The 19,179-nt window shown below is 34.0% G+C and overlaps 2 protein-coding genes across 2 annotated transcripts; both read left to right on the top strand.

Annotated features, from left to right (window-relative positions):
- Window positions 1-10,466: 10,466 nt before the first annotated feature.
- LOC105783332 (pentatricopeptide repeat-containing protein At1g69290) lies at window positions 10,467-13,119 on the top strand. The gene has a single exon (XM_012608725.2). The coding sequence runs from the start codon at window positions 10,504-10,506 to the stop codon at window positions 12,499-12,501; it is 1,998 nt and encodes a 665-aa protein (XP_012464179.1). The 5' UTR covers window positions 10,467-10,503; the 3' UTR covers window positions 12,502-13,119.
- A 149-nt stretch (window positions 13,120-13,268) lies between these two features.
- On the top strand, window positions 13,269-15,055 carry LOC105783333 (LEAF RUST 10 DISEASE-RESISTANCE LOCUS RECEPTOR-LIKE PROTEIN KINASE-like 1.5). Its single transcript, XM_012608726.2, has 3 exons — window positions 13,269-14,406; window positions 14,527-14,583; window positions 14,784-15,055. Exons 1-3 carry the CDS (start codon window positions 13,584-13,586, stop codon window positions 14,816-14,818), a joined length of 915 nt encoding a protein of 304 aa, XP_012464180.1. The 5' UTR covers window positions 13,269-13,583; the 3' UTR covers window positions 14,819-15,055.
- The last annotated feature ends 4,124 nt before the right edge of the window (window positions 15,056-19,179 follow it).

Genomic DNA, 19,179 nt, shown 5'->3' with positions numbered 1-19,179 from the left:
AAGAAAGTGAAAAAAATAAGAATATAGGAGAATGAGAGAGATAGGGACAACAATGGGTGTGGTAAACTTGGTCAACTGTGACCAGGTTCATTGAATCATAGCAAGTAGTCAAGAATGAAGTGAAAAGAAAGACAGGGAACATAGGAGCATAAAGGGGATCATGTTTCCCAACTTAATACAAGTTTGACTCATAAAAGGGGAACGGAAACAAAATAAACATGGTAACAATGGGGTGGACCGCAAGCACATTATGCACATGGAAATTGTGTTAAAAAAAATTAAATGAAAAATATGAGAACAAAAAGACTTAAACTTAATACCTCTGGGATAGCTTAAGAGCACTTAACCACTTGACTACTTCACTTCTTTGTTTTAATTCCTACCATATTTATTTTAAACATGGTGTGGCCTTTGCTAAAGTTTGAGGCAAAATTGCACCACATAGACAATAGTATGAGAGAAGGGATTCAAACACAAGTCATCATGGACAGCTCCACCACTACTCAACCACTATACTTGATATTTATTAATATCAAAATACCATCTAAAATAAATAAATAAAATTTGGGTGACCACTCTCTTGGTTCATTAACTCAATTTCTACTAACCCAGTTTTTGGGATGTGACTTGAAAGGTGATTGTTATGTCTTAATAATGGTAAATGAGCATATTGGGATTAATGACTTTGTGAATTAGCGTATTGAGTTTTTATATTGCTTATTATCTTTATTAAATTTATGCATCTTTATGACTTATATTATGGTCTAAATGTTCGGATTAAAAAAATATCACTGAGATATACTCAATGTATGATTTTTTCGTACGTAGGTTAGGTACTTAACGATTTGATCATTGACTTAGCATCCAGCAGAAATCCCAAACTCAATTGTTGGAGAATTGTTCATTTTGGTCTTGGCATGTACTTAGGATGTGTTATACTTCTTATGTTCATTTTGATTTTCGTTGTCTCTTAATGGTTATATAAATATGTATAAATGTGATGGAAATGGTCATTTTGTTGATAGCTTGATGTTTGCTTTAGTTATTTGCTTAATGTCTTCATGGATGAAGCGGTATATGTTAGACACTATGTTTGGTTGATGCTTGGACTTGGTTTGATTCATAATATGCCTGGATTATGTCTTAGTATAGGGTTAGTACAAGGCATGTTTATATTTACGTTATACTTAAAAGTTTTGGTAGCTTTTGTATCTAGGTTATTAAGCTAAAATGTGAATCAAGTGTGGAATGGCTAAAAAGTTGAATATGTTCATGATTGGCTTGAATATTTGAATATCATTAAAGGTATATTGGCATGAATGAATGTGGTCATTTGGCTAGTTTTGGATTGTTGATTGAGGTGTTAATTATGACATATTGGTTAGGCACTTAGGATTGTTGCTTAAAATGATGATTTTGATTTGAATTAAATGCTTTTGAATAAGTTAAAATATGGCTTAAAGGATAGCTTGTGGCATAAGCATTTCATGGGTAAATTTCTTGTTTTGAAAGACATTTTTCAGGTACACACGGCCGAGTGCCATACATAGGCTTAGGGCATGGCCGTGTGTCCCATATATGCAGATTTTTCCTTCCTCGTTGTTTTTATTCAATTTAATCCATGTTCAGTACCAAATTGTTTTGAGGCTTTCGTATACTCAATATATACATGAAATAAATTGATCAATATATATTTATACACATTTGTGTGTGATTATTTAATATTTATTTGAGAATTATATGAATAAATTGTATGGAAATTGTTTGGTATTTGTTGTAGCATCCCATTACTTGGGTTCGACAACCAGACCGAGTAAATGGTGTTATAGAAATAGAACTGAAAGCATGATTTTACTCAATGATTGTATGTCATATTGCATATGCATGGGGTGGGTTATTGTGGTTGATAGAGGAGTTTTGTGGAGTACTGGCGGTAGTTAAAGTTCTCAATATTGTTGTTAGTAAACTGCATCGGAAGTACCAAAGAGATTGGCAATTTATCCCATTATTAGAAGCTTGTTTGCACTATTGGTGGCTTGTTCACTCTATTAGCAGTTTAACTACATTTACCGTTATTGGTGGCTTGTCCACGATATTGGCAGTTTGTTTGCATATTTATTGGCAGTTCCTCTGCACTATTACACTGGTAGTTTCTCCACATCGAACTTCGGCTCATATTTTTTGGTGTTTGGTAGATGAGTTTTATCACATCCCAAAAATCAGGTTAGTAAAAATTAGGTTAATGAATAGAGAGTGGTCATGCCCAAATTTTTTTTAGATGATCTTTTGCTCATTTAATAATAAATATGTGTCAAGTATTGTGATTGAATAGTAGTGGAGCTGTCCTTAATGATCTATGTTCAAATCCCTTCCCTCAAATTATTTTCTATATGGTGCAATTTTGCTTCAAACCTTAGCAAAGCTCACACCATATTTTTAAAATAAATGTTGTAGTTTGTGAACGAGGAAGTAAGTTGGCTTAGTGGTTAGGAGCTTAAATAATTTCTTAAGGGTTCTAGGTTTAAGTCTCCACACTCTTAATATTTTATTTAATTTTTTTTGGAAACTTTTGCATGGAAAAAAGCTTCTATAATTGTCCATTACTAGTTACCATGTAAAGAAAGATTCTTTTCTCTTTTAACTAGTAAACTTTCACTCTTAAACCCTTCTTTTCACTCCCATGACCCCCTTTTTGCTCATTTGTCCCATCAACATGCCTATTTTCTTCACTCTTACCTTGTGTGACATACATTGAACTTGGACAAGGTGAATTACACCTTTTAATGTTCATTTTTTTGCTTCCTCTCCATTTTTGCCGCCCCTCTTTTGCTCATCCTCCTCTTTTCTCCTTCTTTCTCCTCACTTTCCTCTTCATTTTTCTTCCATTTCACCTCCTCAACAAAGCTTTTTTTCTTAATTCTTCTGCAACTCCTCCATTCCTAGCCAATCGCACCACCACCTCACCACCACATCTCTACCGTCAGACCTCCACCGTCATCACCGTTGTCGTGCTGCCGCCATTGACCACCACCATTTTCACCTTTTTTTTCTTTTCTCCTCCTCTCTTTTGTAATCAACCTTTTTATTATTCAACTTCATATCTTGATTTTATAAAAGGTTTTTTTTTGTTAATCTTTTCTAATCTATCATTTTTATTATTTTATTTTATTTGTTAGTTGAGAATCCTCCTATTTAATCGAATCATCGCAAAGATCGTTCAATCTCCTTACCCTCGAGATTACATAAGTATTGGTAAATCCTCTAATTAGATTATTTCTTTCTTTATTCTCATTTATGAAAGATTCTAACAAGGGTATTTCTTATTCGTACATGAAGCGTTTATTTGAAACCCCGGATCCATACTCCATCCTTTACAGGTGTTCGTCATTGGGACCATTGATTAAGTAAGTGGTTCAACTTAATCATGTATTTGAAAATATAATTAAAAATGTCAATATACTGACATGGTATTAACATTTAACTAAGGATTCAAAGGTTGATCTCCACTCTTAGAGTTGGGAAATGAAATCATTATTATCAGGTCATACGAATCCAGGTGTGGGTCCAAATCAATACAAGTTATATATATAACGTTAATAATGCCTAAACGAAATATTTTTATTTGATTTGTGATTAATGTGAATACTTTAAGTATTCTAAAATGAGAGACTAAATCCGTCGAAACGGATTATACAAGTAAGTGATTTCAAATCAACTAATTTCATGAAAAGTATGGTGTGTGGTTATGATTTTTACTGTTTATAAAGTATGTTATTCACATTCTCATGTTATGTGATATTATGGCATAATTTATTTTACATGAAAAATAAATGGGGATATTTTGATATCTTGAAACAATACGTGAAACGCATGTTAAACATGCCCTACATGATATTATATGATTCGATTTGCATGATTCAACATGCCCAATGTGATATATGATATTTTGAAATAAAAATATATATATATGTTTATTTTGGTCATATCACATGCATGGGGTGGGATATTGTAAGGAGGAAGAAATGGTGGCTTCATCCACATCTTGGAGTGTTTGGATGGATGAGTTCCAAGAAACTCTTTTTGGAGTGTAGTGGTGATGGGTAGGATGTTTTATAAAAAATTACATAATTGTTTTCCAAAAATTGCACTACCATGGTCATATGCATAATATTGATTATGTTGTACTATATGTATGTGTTTATTGTTATTTAAATTGTTATAAGACTCACACTAAGCTTTATAGCTCACCCCCTTTAGTTTTTTTTATTTTATAGATAACTCGAGGTTAGGATCCGATGACAACATTTGGAGGATTTTTTCGAAATTATTTTTAAATTAAAGTAATTAAATTTTATTTTGATATTTTGTTATTTTGGGTTTGAAATAAGTTTGATTATGGACTGTGGCATGAGACTTTACTTTGGGGATTTTTCATTCTGATTTGCATGAATTACTTGCATGTCATTAAGTTTTAAAATTGCATAAATTAGTATTTGATTAATATTATGTAAGAAACTTGATTTTTATTAAAACTTGACAAAATCACTCTTTTTCGCTACGACAATAAAACGAGTTTTAGACAAATATATGACCTTTTTTGAGGTTTTAAATTGTCTATTGATGTTTTATCGAATTTACATGAAATATTGATTTTTAGCAAAATATAGTTTTAGTAAAATGGTTCATTGTGATTTTTGTAAAATGTATCCATATTACATTTTTCCGCTACAAATCTAAGAGATAAGTTCTTAATAAAATTAGACTTAATTTCAAAATTTATAATGTTTACAAATGAGATTTCTAAAGACATTTGATTTTATGAATTTAACATGTTTTTTTAAATAGTGATGAATAGTCAAGTTCTTTAGTTTTGAATAAATGATTTTGAAATATGATTAAAATTACAAAAGTTTTGAACAACAATCAAACTTTTACAAATAAAATACCGAAGACATCGATTTTTAAAATTTCTTGATTTCACTAGTTTGAAATGATTTAAAAAAGTACGTTTGAAAACTACAAAAGATTTTCTGGGCCATTTCGGTGGCCAATGTAGCTTTTCGAATTTGGTCATAGCATCTAAGCCGGGTTTGAGGGTGTTGCAAGTTTGGGGAACTCGCGGTGTGTAGCGGATGAATGGGTAGGAACCTTTTTGCATTGCATCATGCTCATGACATATTCATACATTTATTGAAATTTTCCTTGTACCGTACTATAATGAATGTTGATTGATTTTATTGATATTGATATTAATATTGATTCACACTGAGCTATTTTAAGCTCACCCTCTAGTCTTAACTTCTCAAGTAATGATTGAGACTAGGATCGGACCAGGCATGCGGATGTGTCATGGACTTCGGATTATTTTTACTATTAATAATTTTTATAAATATTTATTCGGTTTTTGGACTGTAAAGTATTATTTTGGACTATGGTTTGTGGTTTTTGGATTGGGGTTTTATGCATGCATTATTTAAACACATTGACTATATATGTTAACCGAAAAATGCATATTACTCGACCTAATTAAAATCTGACATGAATAGTTTTTTTTCGCTGCCTTGAAAGGTAACGAGATTTTGCAAAACAAAGCAACAAACAATGGGCTTCTAAAAACATCACTATCAATAATAAAAAAGAGACTTAAGAATAGATGACTCAATAAATGAATATTTTTCAAACTAACTTAAGTGCAACTATGATTTTCCAAAGTGAGTTGAATTAGGGTTTTTATGATCCAAAGGTTTACTTAGTCATTTCGGTGGCTAATGTAGTCTTCACGGTCTAGCCATAATGTCTAGGTCAGGTTGGGGAGGTTACAATTTTTATATATTCTATATCCATATTAGTGATTGAATTTTTTTGTTTGTAATGTAAATATTGTGTGTTTTTAGTGTTTTTCACGCATTTAGTTTCAATAAAATATTTCAAGTGGAATTTGCATGTAAAAAAAGTTTGGGAAGAATATGTCAATACATGAAACCATGAGGTTACATGCACTAAGCCTAAAGTTGATCCAAGATGATGAGTGAAAGTTCAATGCTCAAAGGGTACCATTCTCTATAGATGATATTGAGAGAATTTCATTCTACCATTTAATGAAAAATGAACTTATAATTTAACCTAGTTGGGAGATACATTTGAAATAAAAACCAATATACACAACATGGTGTATTGCATTGTCCTAATTGTTCTGGATAAGCTTTCAAAGATACACAAAATATTGTTAAGAATTTAGAACACTAACTTTACATTTGCATGTAGGAGCTTAGTCATCTTTAACAACTTGAAAGTGGTTGATAAGGGCAAAACATTCTCCCAAGTTGAAACCTTTCTAGTAAAGAGAACTAAATATGTTTTTAGGAATAAGCATTAACATTCACTTTCGATAATACAATGGCACATGAAATCATTAAGAATTTGGAACTATACTAAAAATTAAAAGGAAAAGGGAAACATAAGTCACCTAAAGGGTATAAGATTGACTAATTAAAATAATTACATTGGCTAGTTTCAATGAAATGTTGTGGAAAAATTGAGCTCCTCTAAAGGTTCAAAATCTAAAGTAAGGCGCTAGAAGCCATGTAACTTGATATGTGGAGGAAAAAAGTATTCCTAATACCAAGCCAGTTTTCACTTCTAGCTTCCTTCCTACTAATATGTTGGAGATCATGAATACTTGGTACTCAAAACTACCATTTACATGATAGCTCTTGCCATCGTCAACCAAGCATTCTGAAACCAGTTTTGAGATACCTTGGTAGATAATCAATGATTATTCATTTTTCTCATTTTAGTCAAATTTACATTTAATCCTAAAACTTTTTAAAATTTTTAATTCAGTCCTTTTTGCCACATTCTCACTTCTAAAACTTTTTTCATTGACTCCCATCTCCAAAACCAATTTTACTTTCATAAGGACTCTTTATCTAACTCATTTTCCAAAAATTGGTTATTTGATTGCCACAAATTGTTGATTCTATATGAATGGCATTGAATTAAATGTTAAATGCTTGAATTGCTACTGATAAGGTCATATGAGGAACTCACCTTGTTGATATGTGGTTGTCATGCCTAGGCTAACTTGTCAATGCCTAGCCTAAGAGCTTATTTTAGCTAGCTCGTGTATCAATTTGTAAAACTTTTAAAGTTTTCAAAAGTTTCTATTGTGATTTCTTGAAGCTTTTTTTTTACTAAATTGCTAGATTTTAAGCTTAGAAATGAAAAGGACTAGTTTGTAAAGTTTAATTGTAGCTTTTCAACTTAGGGACTAATGTGTGTAAATTTCAAAATTGATGTTAAGTTTCTATAGTTATAGATAATATAGTGTTGTATAAGGATGTAATTGAGATCAGTTTCAAAATCGAAGCCCAAATTTGAAAGTTATGGTAATTTCGATTTTAGGGACTAAATTGAATAAAAATGAAAAACTTTAGGGAGCATTCAAAAATTGAAATTGAATTGTCATAAGCATGTAATAGGATTTTATAAGATATTAGGAAATGATAAATTTAAAAGGATTATCACGTAGATTGGGAATTGAATCAAACGGAGGAAAATCGAGGAAAAAGACAAAATTTCAGAGTAGTCCTCAACATTTTGTTTGTTTTTGTTATTTCCAAGTAAGTTCATATGGTATGGCTATATGTTATTGTAATATATACTTGAATTATGAATTTTTGTTGTGTGAAAGTAATTTGAATTATTTATGATTTGGTACAAAAATGTGAGGTATGGACTAATTTGTAAAGAAAAGGGTTATATGTGCTAAATGTGTCCTAGTGAACATAATAAAGGATAGGATAATATTGGCATGCCAATAGGGTTATTTGTGTGCTAGTACGGGTTATATATCATAGAACAGAGTATGTGATTTACGGAGTTTATTACAGATCATATCGAGATCTAGCATTTGTTGCAGATTATCGAATATTGAATGTCTCTACGGAGACTCTAGTGTGGTGGAGGAGCATTTTATTATATGATTATTTGTGTTTGCCTATGGGCTTTGCACTTCGGTGCCCTAATGTGGTGTAGTTACTACTCTGGCGAACAACCTGGTGTGGTGTAGTTACCCGTGTATCTAAATCTGTTTATTAGAGTTCATCGGGCTATATGTTAAAGAAAAGTGAAAAATGACAGTGAAATAGTATGAATTGATACACAAAATATTATATGTTGATTGAACTATACAAATGGTATTAAATTGTTGATCCTATATGAATGGCACTGAATTAAATGTTAAATGCTTGAATTGCTACTGATAAGGTCATATGAGGAACTCACCTTGTTGATATGTGGTTGTCATGCCTAGGGTAACTTGTCAAGTTGAATTGCTTATTGTATTAAATTGTAAAATGAGGTAAGTTATTGTTTTATGCATATGAACTTACTAAGCATTTGATATGCTTATATCATTGTTTCTTTTTCCCTTGTAGTTGTCTACTTACGAAAAGTGTCGGTCAGATCGTCTTGAAGCTCACACTATCTTGCTATCAACTCAGTAGACTTTTGATCATTTTAAAGTCCGATTATGTGGCATGTACATAGGTGTTAATATATGTGTTTACTTTGGGTGATAGCTTGGTTTGAATTTGACTAATGCTTGGATTAGGGAATGATATTGTCCATATTTGTATATGTGTAAGATGAAAACTTAATAGGCTATAAATGTGGCACTTGAATGTCAAATTGCTTAATGAATTGATATGGTATGTAATGGTATTGAATGGTTAAAAAGCATGAAAGAATAGGTTGATATTGAATAGTTTGATTTAGTATGTTTGGTGTCAAATGATGGCATATTGGTTTGAATGATGTGAATTGGTTAAAATGAAATGTTTAAATATGGTTTTGGTTTGGTTTTATGTAGGTATAAGTGTGCATTTAAGCACCATTTGGGTAAGTTGATAAGTTGGCATGCAATAGGTACCAAAATACAAATTTTTGTCATTTTTGCTTTGAGGTATTGATACCTTAGAAAAGGGTATCGGTACTTTAGCAATTTTTTTAAATTTTCAAAATATCGAACATTAAAATAGTATCGATACAAAGGTAAGTTATCGATACCATGAAGAAGGTATCAATACTTTATGACTTGTATCGATACATTAGTTTTAATTTAATTTATTTCTAAACATCGAAGCTCAAAGTGATATCGGTACCTAGCAGAGGTATCGATACCGAATCTGAAATTTTAAAAACTTTGCAATTTGGTCCTATTTCATGTTCTGAATGGCAAATGAGCTTTCGTAAGCTCAATTGAGTCTTGGAAAAGCTTATATAGTATGTGATAAATGTGATTTATGGAATGTTTGAATGTTTAAATGATTTATTTATATTGTTTTTTACTGTAGTTGCTCCGGTAATGGATGTGGCATCCTATAACTTGAACCCGACGATCGGGTCAGGCGAAAGGTGTTACAAAATATAATTAGCATTATATATTGTAAAATATAGTTTCATCATATAATTATATATTTAGTATTTAATCTATATAAATAAAAACTGTTAATTAAAACACGAATTAAAAGTAAAAATAAAAATCTTAAAAAATGCATAAACAAAAAATAAAAACATAGAATGCTTGAGAGAGTATTTGAATCGAGCCATACTAATAAAATATCAAACATTTAGCCAATAAACCAAGTGAGATGCTTTGTTAACAAATAGCATGGTTTGTAAAAATTTCTTTTAAAAATGTCTGTTTTTATCTTAACGACTTATTTCCCAAATAATTTCAAAATCAATTTAAATTTTAAATTTTTTTCTAAAATCAAACATTTATGAATAATTTTATCTTTAAAGCACTTTTGAAAAAAATAAAAATAAAAAAAGAAAGAAAGAAAAATATAAGAGGAAAGGGAAGAAAGATAGTATATTATATCAATTTTTAAACTATTACGCCTTTTCTCTTACTAATAGGATTAAGGGAACCAGGCGACAGACCTAATGGCTGAAGTAGCCACTAAACAGGAAATGGGTTTTCAACTGGTTCAACACCCATCGAAGGAGATGCTTAGGGGGTCAATCTATGCCCAACAGTCTTAATGTAACTTGTTTTGAGTTTTTGTTTTATTCCCACACAAATAAAATACAATTAATTGGTTAAATCACAGCACTTTATAGAATTTAAACCATCTACTTTAAAAATTAAAAATTCAATCCACCTATTTTTTCAATTTAAAAATTCTAATCCAATCACTATTATTGTTGATAAATTACGTTAAAATTTATCAATTTAATATATTTATTTGTCAAATATATGTCCCATCACATTCATGCTAAATTGACAAGTTTTAACCGGAAATACTCACTATTTTAATGATTAGAATGTGATTTTTAAATTAAAAATAGGGTGACTTAATTTTTTTTATTTTTAAGAATAGGGATTAAATATTAAATTTTATAAAGATATAGGGACACAATAGCAGAATTTAACGAAAAAAAAAAATTATGAGCCTCGCGGTTTACCAGTAAAAGAGCAATATTAGAAGGAGAACAATGCAATGTTTGCAGATTTACGGTGAAATGTGGAGAAAAGCAGTGTGTTCAATCCCACCCTATAGACCTTTCTCTTCTTCCGCCGCCACTGATATCCCAACTCTTTACTCTTTCCTTCAGCCTTCAATTTTTGCATTAAAACCAAACAAGCAATCAAAACAACCTCAGGACTCCACCAATTCCCAAACCAAAACCCTAACCGAAGAACAAAAAACCACTCTACAAACCACCCTAGAGAAATCCCTTCTCACCCACAACACTGATGAAGCCTGGAAGTCCTTCAAGTCCCTCACCATCTGCTGCACTTTTCCCAATAAGTCCCTCACTAACTCCCTTATTACCCACTTGTCTTCCTTGCAAGACACCCAAAATCTCAAAAGGGCATTTGCCTCTGTGATTTTTGTCATTGAAAAGGATCCAAAGTTGCTGTCTTTTGAAACCGTGACTACCCTTTTGAGTTCCATGAATTTTGCCAACACCGCCGCCCCTGCTTTTGCTCTTATAAAATGCATGTTCAAAAACAGGTACTTTGTCCCTTTTGGGTTGTGGGGTAATATGCTTGTTGATGTCAGTAGGAAAAGTGGTAGCCTTGTTGCATTTTTAAGAGTTTTTGAGGAATGTTGTAGGATTGCTATTGATGAAAAGTTGAATTATATGAAACCTGATTTGGCTGCTTGTAATGCTGCTCTAGAGTGTTGCTGTTGTGAGCTTGAATCAGTTTCGGATGCTGAAAAAGTAGTGGCAACTATGTCTGTCTTAGGTGTTCGGCCCGATGAATCAAGTTTTGGTTTCCTTTCTTATTTGTTTGCATTAAAAGGGCTTGAAAAGAAGATAGATGAGTTAGAAAAATTGATGGTTGAGTTTGGTTTTTCAAATAAACGGGTGTTTTTTAATAGCTTGATTGGTGGGTATGTCAAGTCGGGCAAAATAGACTCAGTTTCAACCACGGTTTTGCGTAGTTTGAGAGAAGGTAATGGGAAAGAGTGGATTTTCAGTGATGAAACTCACTGTGAAGTGGTTAAAGGGTATCTTCAAAATGGGGCTATGAAGAGTTTAGCTAGTTTGATCATTGAAGCTCAAAAGTTGGAGTCTCCCATGCTTGAGGTTGACAAGTCTTTTGGATATGGCATCATTAGCGCCTGTATTAATCTTGGTTTAGCAGATAAGGCACACAGCATTCTTGATGAAATGAATGCTCAGAGTGGTTCCGTGGGGCTTGGTGTTTATGTGCCTATCTTAAAGGCTTACAGCAAGGAGCATAGAACTGCCGAAGCTACTCAATTAGTTGTGGATATTGGTAATTCAGGGCTTCAGTTGGATGCAGGAATGTATGACATGCTAATTGAAGCGTCCATGACGAGTCAGGATTTTCAGTCTGCTTTTACATTGTTTAGGGATATGAGAGATGCAAGAATACTTGACTTGAAAGGGAGTTATCTTACTATAATGACAGGTCTGATGGAGAATCAAAGACCTGAGTTGATGGCTGCATTTCTAGATGAAGTTGTTGAAGACCCTCGCATAGAAGTTAAAACTCATGACTGGAACTCAATTATTCATGCTTTCTGTAAAGCTGGGCGGTTGGAAGATGCTAGGAGGACTTTCAGAAGGATGACTTTCCTGCAGTTTGAGCCAAATGATCAAACATATTTGTCCCTGATTAATGGTTATGTGACTGCGGAGAAATATTTCAGTGTTTTGATGCTATGGAATGAGATTAAACGGAAAATTTCAGGTGGCAAAGAGAAAGGCATCAATTTTGATCACAACTTAGTTGATGCATTCTTATATGCTCTTGTTAAAGGGGGTTTCTTTGATGCAGTGATGCAAGTCGTTGAGAAGTCGCAAGAGATGAAAATTTTTGTGGATAAATGGAGGTACAAACAAGCATTCATGGAGAAGCATAAGAAGCTTAAAGTGTCAAAGTTGAGGAGAAGGAGCTTCAGGAAAATGGAGGCACTTATCGCTTTCAAGAATTGGGCTGGTTTGAATGCATGATTATCCACAGTACTTCTGAAACACAAGGAGCTTCAAATCGACAGAATTCTACTTGCCACGAGGCATCAGTACCATGAACTTTATGCTATTGTATTCCCTTGAAATATGTAGATGTCCAGGAAACTTGAAGCTCACTTGAAATATGGGGATTTCTAGGAAACTGAAAGCTCTTAGTGTTATCGGTTGTGTGAATTCTTCATCCCACTGGTGATACCTAGTTGCCTTGGTATCTGCATGCGGTACCGACTCACTGTAAATCCAGTGGATGTGCTATGGTTGTTTTATCCGAGAAGAGTTTGAACCTGATGCAAGTTCAATATATGAGGTAGGGGGATTGGTTAGGTTTTCTTTGCTGCTTGGCACTGAAGTGAATTTGAGAGGAAAATTTTCCCCGTCTTTTATACATTTATTATTTACCATTAGCCATTATGTGAACCACATTTCCCTCTTTTAGGATGTGACAGACTGATATATTCTGACAGAGGATTTAGAAGCCCTGACTCAGTGTAATCACTTTGAAAGAGGAGTAAAACATTTTCTATTTACATATTGTAAAAAATGCGACAAAAAAATAAATTTACAAGACGTGCTGTGTCCATGAATGGGGTTGCAGTTTTCTCTTCCCGTTTCACATGAATGAATACTACTGAAATGTCTTCTTTTCACACAAATGACATTCTTCTTCTTTTTAATCTCTAGTCTCACTTTCACAGGTCGCATGGTCCATAAGAGGTGGAAAATTTTACATTTTGCTGTGGCATCATCTTTTTAACCTTTCTTTTCATTCTGAGGAATTGGGGATCCATATATGTCACAGTAACTTGGACAGACAAAGTGCTGTGACTAAATGGACTTTTAGGTGCTTATTTAACCCCCTTCTTTTTATTCAAAATAGTAATGAAAATCCATGGTGCTTTATAGCTAGAATGCACAAAATGACAGGCTCTTCTTTTTAGGATGGAAAAGGGGAAGAATGTTGAAATTTGATTAGTTCCACCGAAAAGAATACCATTTCTCCTCCTCATATCTTTTTAACTATTAGCTGCACTTGTAATTTGTTCTTCATCCAAAACCCTTTATCCATGTCACCTCTACCAGCTGCTATCTTCATCAGCATTCTGTTCTTGCTTCCTCAACTCCATAAAGTTTGTGCTGCCAGCCCTGCTGCTGGCCGCACCATACCGACCCGCGGTACATGTAACAGCACTTGTGGTGCAATCCCGGTTATGTTTCCCTTTGGCACTGGATTTGGGTGTGGCCACCCTTACTTTGCTAGATATGTAAAATGCAATGCTGGTACTCTACAGTTCTCAACTGGCACTGGCATTTACCCTGTTTCTTCCATCGACTACCCAACCAGCACTATTGTTGTTGCAGATCCTTTCATGTCAACTTGCTCTTCAATGCAGAATTCTGGAAGTTTTAGCTTGGACCGAACGAGCCCGTTCACACTAACAGGTTCCAATATCTTTGTCCTGCTTGGTTGCTCAACTACATCTCCAGTGTTTGATCCAAGTGAGGATTTGTGTGATACCGGATCAGGTTCTCGTGTTTGCAGCGGTTTGTATTCTTGCAAAGGGGTAACTGGAATTGGGTTGCCACAAAATGCACCTACATCTACCTGTTGTGTTTATGACTCCTTGATGGGAATAGGATCAGGCTATTCTTTGGATCTCCCAAAACTTCAGTGCTCATCGTACACGTCGATATACGAGTTTGGAGATGAAGGGGATCCCATGAAATGGAAATTTGGGATTTCTTTGCAGTATAATGATTCATACTACACTCCTGCATGCAAGGACTGTGAAACCAGTGGAGGCTTGTGTGGCTTTTCTGGTCTGGATGAGTCATTCTCTTGCATTTGCCGAGATGGTGTGAACACTACCACAAATTGCTTTGGCCATGGTTAGTTCAATACAAACAACAAATGCACTGTTGCACATACGTTCAGTTCAATGATCTTTCCTTTCCCTTCTTTATTTATTTACTGAATTTATCTGTATTGTGTGTTTTTTATATGATTAGGGTACACCTGGAGTGGGGCATGGGAACCCAAAATTCAAACCAAGACTAGTATTGGAGGTATTAAATGACACTACCATATCTTATCACTTTATTTTCATTTAACTTTTTTTACACCAAAAGTCTTCCTTTTGCAGGACTTTTTACAGTCGCATAGTGTTTTCCGTTACTTTTTTTCTCTTTCTCCAAAAATCCCGTTACTTGCTTTCAAACATGCATGTTGGCCAATTTTTGCTTTATTTTCATCTTTTGGTCTGCAGTGTTTTTGCTGTGGTGGATTTATCTTCTAGTTTGATGACGAAATGACTTCAAAATGAAAGTGTGTGGTGGTCGAAGAAGATCATGTGATGTTACATGCAAATTTTACCTCAAATATCTCATGTAATTTAAGGGGGTCCAAAATTCATGAATATTCTTGCCATAAATGTAAGATCCGGTTTGGTTATTCGGATCATATGTATGCAGTGATGCACATTTCACTTGTTGTTTTGCTGACAATGGAATTTGCTGAAAAAAAGGGTGATTTGAAATAGCCATAAATACTGATGGTTAAATGAAAGCGAAAATTGTCAAAACTGCAAAATAAATATTTGTGCTATATCGAAATTTGAAATTTGTGCTATATTTAATACAATATTGATACAATATTTAATACAATATGAAGTCGTCTTATTTTGCCTCACTTCATTTTATATTTATTAACTGTTTTTAATAATTTCAGCATAATCTATAAATGCTTCAGGGTTTATTGTACAATGTATTATTATATTTTTCTTTATAAAAGTTAATATATATATATATATATATATATAAGGGTAAAATTGTAGTTTCAAAACATTGAAGTTAGCTAGGGTAGGGCAAGTACTTCCCTTTCAAAAGAAAAAAAAGAACGCCCCATCTCGTTGCCATTGTCTAAGATACAGATTTATCCAAAATCTATCAAATTTATTAGTTTGAATTTCTTTTGAATGAACTAATATAGCTTTTCTTATTCATTGTATTACAGAATTTTTCATTTAAATATTTTTATTATTTAAAAGTTTTATCACTTTTATAAATAAAAATTTTAATTTTACTGAAATAATTTGTTTAAATAAATTTACTTCATAAAAAATTAATCATACTTATGAACAAAATTATGGTTCAATTAAAAGAATTTTATTAAATAAATTTATATAATAATAAATAATTTAAATTTTATATTAAATTCATTTATAGTTAAATTATTATGTTTCCATTAAAAAAGGAAAATTATTTTACTTTAGTTTAAATAATAATATAGAATTATTTATATAATAAGTAAGTTTATATTTCATTTATAATTTTTTAACTAATATATATAATATATTTTAATCATATTAATCATATATTATCTACAAACTATTGCAGTCAATTTATTAACTATTGAATAGTTAAAAGAGTAATGATTTTAGTTATTAATATACCATTTTTATAGTTTATACAAATGCTTAATAATAATTAGAAATTTTTTTATTACACAAAATAATTTATATATGTTATTTATAATTACTATTTATTATTTTCAATAATACTAATTTGCATTAATTATATGAACTAAAAATTATATTATAAATTTTTTGAAAATAGCTTCCATAGAGTATTAGAGAAAAACAGATCCGCATGAGCGAGGTCCAAGTCCAAAGACAAAAGCAACAAACTGCATTATGTCCTAATACAATTAGAAAAATACCAAAGAAAAATAGAAGATAAAAGAAAAATAAACCTAAAAGGCTACCCCATAAGCAGCTGATGGAAGCTGAAAATCTCAAAGCCAAATTTGATAAGCTTGCAAGCATGGCAATGGAGAGAAAAGAAGACACAACAAGGACAACTAGACATATGTGACAATTCAAGCCCAATGCATGCGGCGAAATTAAGGCAGATGAGCGTTTGACCCCTTGTCCGTAGCCACCGCGCTTTCCACCTTAAATGGAACCTCATCAACCAAAAAACGGTCCGATGTCCAGCGCAATCCCAACGCTGCGAGTTGGTAAGCAACCCAATTCTACTCTCAAAAGCAATGGTAGACTGTAGCTGCTACAAAAAAGGTAATTAATCGCAACCTCCCCTTTATAACCAGTGCCCGGATCTCTGACCGGTCAGCCTGTGTGCTATTGAGTTTGTGAATCACATGCAGAGAGTCCCCTTCAAACACGACCTGAGATAGACCAAGGTCCTGGGCGAATTCCAACGCTGACAAGAGAACCAACGCTTCTGCAACAAAAGCCGACAAGACCTAACCATGGATCCTAGTACAAGCACCAAGCACCTGGCTCTGGGCATCCTGCATCACCACCCCTGAGCAAGAAGAGTGTGACCCCCCTCTGTATGCAACATCGAAGTTGGCCTTAACCAGAGGCGCGATTGGAGGGTGCCATTGTGCAATATGCAAAACCCCCAGAATTGCTCCTGGCACGGCCAGCACCGATAGGCCACCCATGTAGGATCGAATAAAGGAGACCAACTCAAGAGACGTCCAACCAAGGCCCTCGTGATAATACCTATTGCGTGACCACCATAGTTCCCAAATCGTGATAAGGATAAGTGCTAACTTGTCCTAAGTATGTGCTTGACAAATAAAACCCAACCAACTCACAAGATCCAAATCTTTGTAGGTACTAGCCCAGGATACGAGAAGCCAATTCCAAACTGAAATGGCAAAAGGGCAGTCTCGAAGCACGTGAATAGGCGTCTCAAGTATATTTAGGCATCTAGGGCAAAATTGTGTGGTAGAGCTGTATCGATTGTAAAGGTTGTGTAATATGGGTACATAATTGCAAAGGAATCTCCAAATTGTTATGTGAACTTTAGAAGGGGCCCGAACCTTCCAAAGTGTTGTAAACAAATCACATGAACTCAATGGGTTAAAAGGACTATAGGGAATCAGGATTTGTTGCATAGGCCAATGAAGCAACCTATAACCATTACGGATGGAGTAACAACCTATTAGGTCGCCTTTCCAAACCACTAAATTATCACCAGCCAAACAAGAGAGGGGAATGTTTAAAATGTGATTAGCCTCAACGATCGAAGACAACTCAGGGACCAAGGTATGATTCCACTGAGCCAAATCCTGTAACATCAAATCACTCACCCAAGTAACATTAGTAGTAACAGATAAGTGTACGATATGGCTAAGAACAATGCCTGGGAGCCAATTGTAGTTCCAGATAGAGATAGAGTGACCATTACCCACCCGTCAACCGAGGCCCTTTTCTAACAAACCCCGAAAGCACTAGATACTGTGCTAGATATAAGAAGGGTGAGACCCTAAGCTCGCTATCAAAAAATCAACAGTAGGAAAGTAACACGCTTTTAAAACTCGACTCATAAGACAATCCAGATTTGTTAATAAGCGCCAACCCTGCTTAACCAAGAATGCAATATTAAACTGAGCCAAATCACGAAAGCCCATACCCCCATCCCTCTTAAATGCGCTCAATGCAGACCAAGAACACCAATGACTTCTCCATCGACACCCTAATTTCTGCCACCAGAACCTACTTATAATACCTTCAAGTGCACTACAAAGGGAGAAAGGAAATAAAAAACATTGCATTGCAAATGTTGGGATTGCTTGCAAAACAGAATGTATAAAAACACCCTTACCACCATGAGATAAGTAACGTAGGTTCCAACTATCAACACACCGACGAAAGTGGTCCTTATAATGCTAAAAAGTCTCCTTCTTACTCCTTCCAACCATTTGGGGAAGTCCCAAATATTTATCCATCTAATAAATAGTGTGTACACCCAAAACCGACCCAATGCTAGAACCGATAGAATGCTCCACATTCATGCTGAAAGAAATAGTTGATTTATCAAAATTTACCACATGTATAGTGCATCGCCCATATTCCTGCAAAATAGAGTGGACTGTGGCAGCACTATCAGTAGACGCGGGACCGAAAATCATACAATCGTCTACAAAAAGAATCTGTGTCAGACGAGGACCTGTATGACCAACACGCACACTACCCTCTCGTAAGGCCAATAGGAACAAAGTAGAAAGTCCCTCTCCACACAGCAGAAAAAGGAAAGGACTTAGGGGATCCCTTTGCTGAAGACCCCACGTCAGCTGAAAAGATTCTCCCCAATGGCCATTGAGAACCACCGAATAAGAAACCGTAAAAATACAAGCCATGATCAAGGAAACCCAATCCAAATCAATCCCATACGCAACATGATAGCCTCCAAAAAATCTCACTCGACCCGATCATAGGCTTTGCTCATGTCAAGCTTGAGTGCAAAAGAACTGACTACCCCATGTCGCTTGTGTTTAAAAGAATGTAGCACTTCATAAGCAATTAGGAAGTTGTCAGTGATAAAATGGCCTGGAGCGAACACACTCTATGCCTCGTCAATACAAACAGACAAAATCCTTTTAAACCTATTCACCAGAACTGTAGAAATAATCTTGTAAAGGACGGAATAGAGGCTAATTAGGCAAAATTGTGACATTTTTGTAGGGTTACACACCTTGGGAAGAAGATGAGATTTGTGGCATTAATATTAGAAAAAGGGAGCTCCCTTCAAAGCACCTGCAAACAATAATCTATGACATCAGTGCTAATGATATACCAATACTTCTGAGAAATAAAGCCGGGAATCCATCCCTCCCCAAGGCTTTGAAAT

The sequence above is a fragment of the Gossypium raimondii genome, chromosome 13, assembly GCF_025698545.1.
Source record: "Gossypium raimondii isolate GPD5lz chromosome 13, ASM2569854v1, whole genome shotgun sequence".
NCBI classification, from domain to species: Eukaryota; Viridiplantae; Streptophyta; class Magnoliopsida; order Malvales; family Malvaceae; genus Gossypium; species Gossypium raimondii.
Note: the sequence above shows the minus strand (reverse complement) of the source record. Positions and strands in the feature narration are given on the sequence as shown.

Bases quoted from the DNA above. Each gene is read 5' to 3' on its own strand.
- LOC105783332 (XM_012608725.2), top strand. From the start codon at position 10,504: ATGCAATGTTTGCAGATTTACGGTGAAATGTGGAGAAAAGCAGTGTGT.
- LOC105783333 (XM_012608726.2), top strand. From the start codon at position 13,584: ATGTCACCTCTACCAGCTGCTATCTTCATCAGCATTCTGTTCTTGCTT. The intron at 14,407-14,526 runs GTTAGTTCAATA...TTATATGATTAG, and splicing joins CACAAATTGCTTTGGCCATG to GGTACACCTGGAGTGGGGCA. The intron at 14,584-14,783 runs GTATTAAATGAC...TTTGGTCTGCAG, and splicing joins AACCAAGACTAGTATTGGAG to TGTTTTTGCTGTGGTGGATT.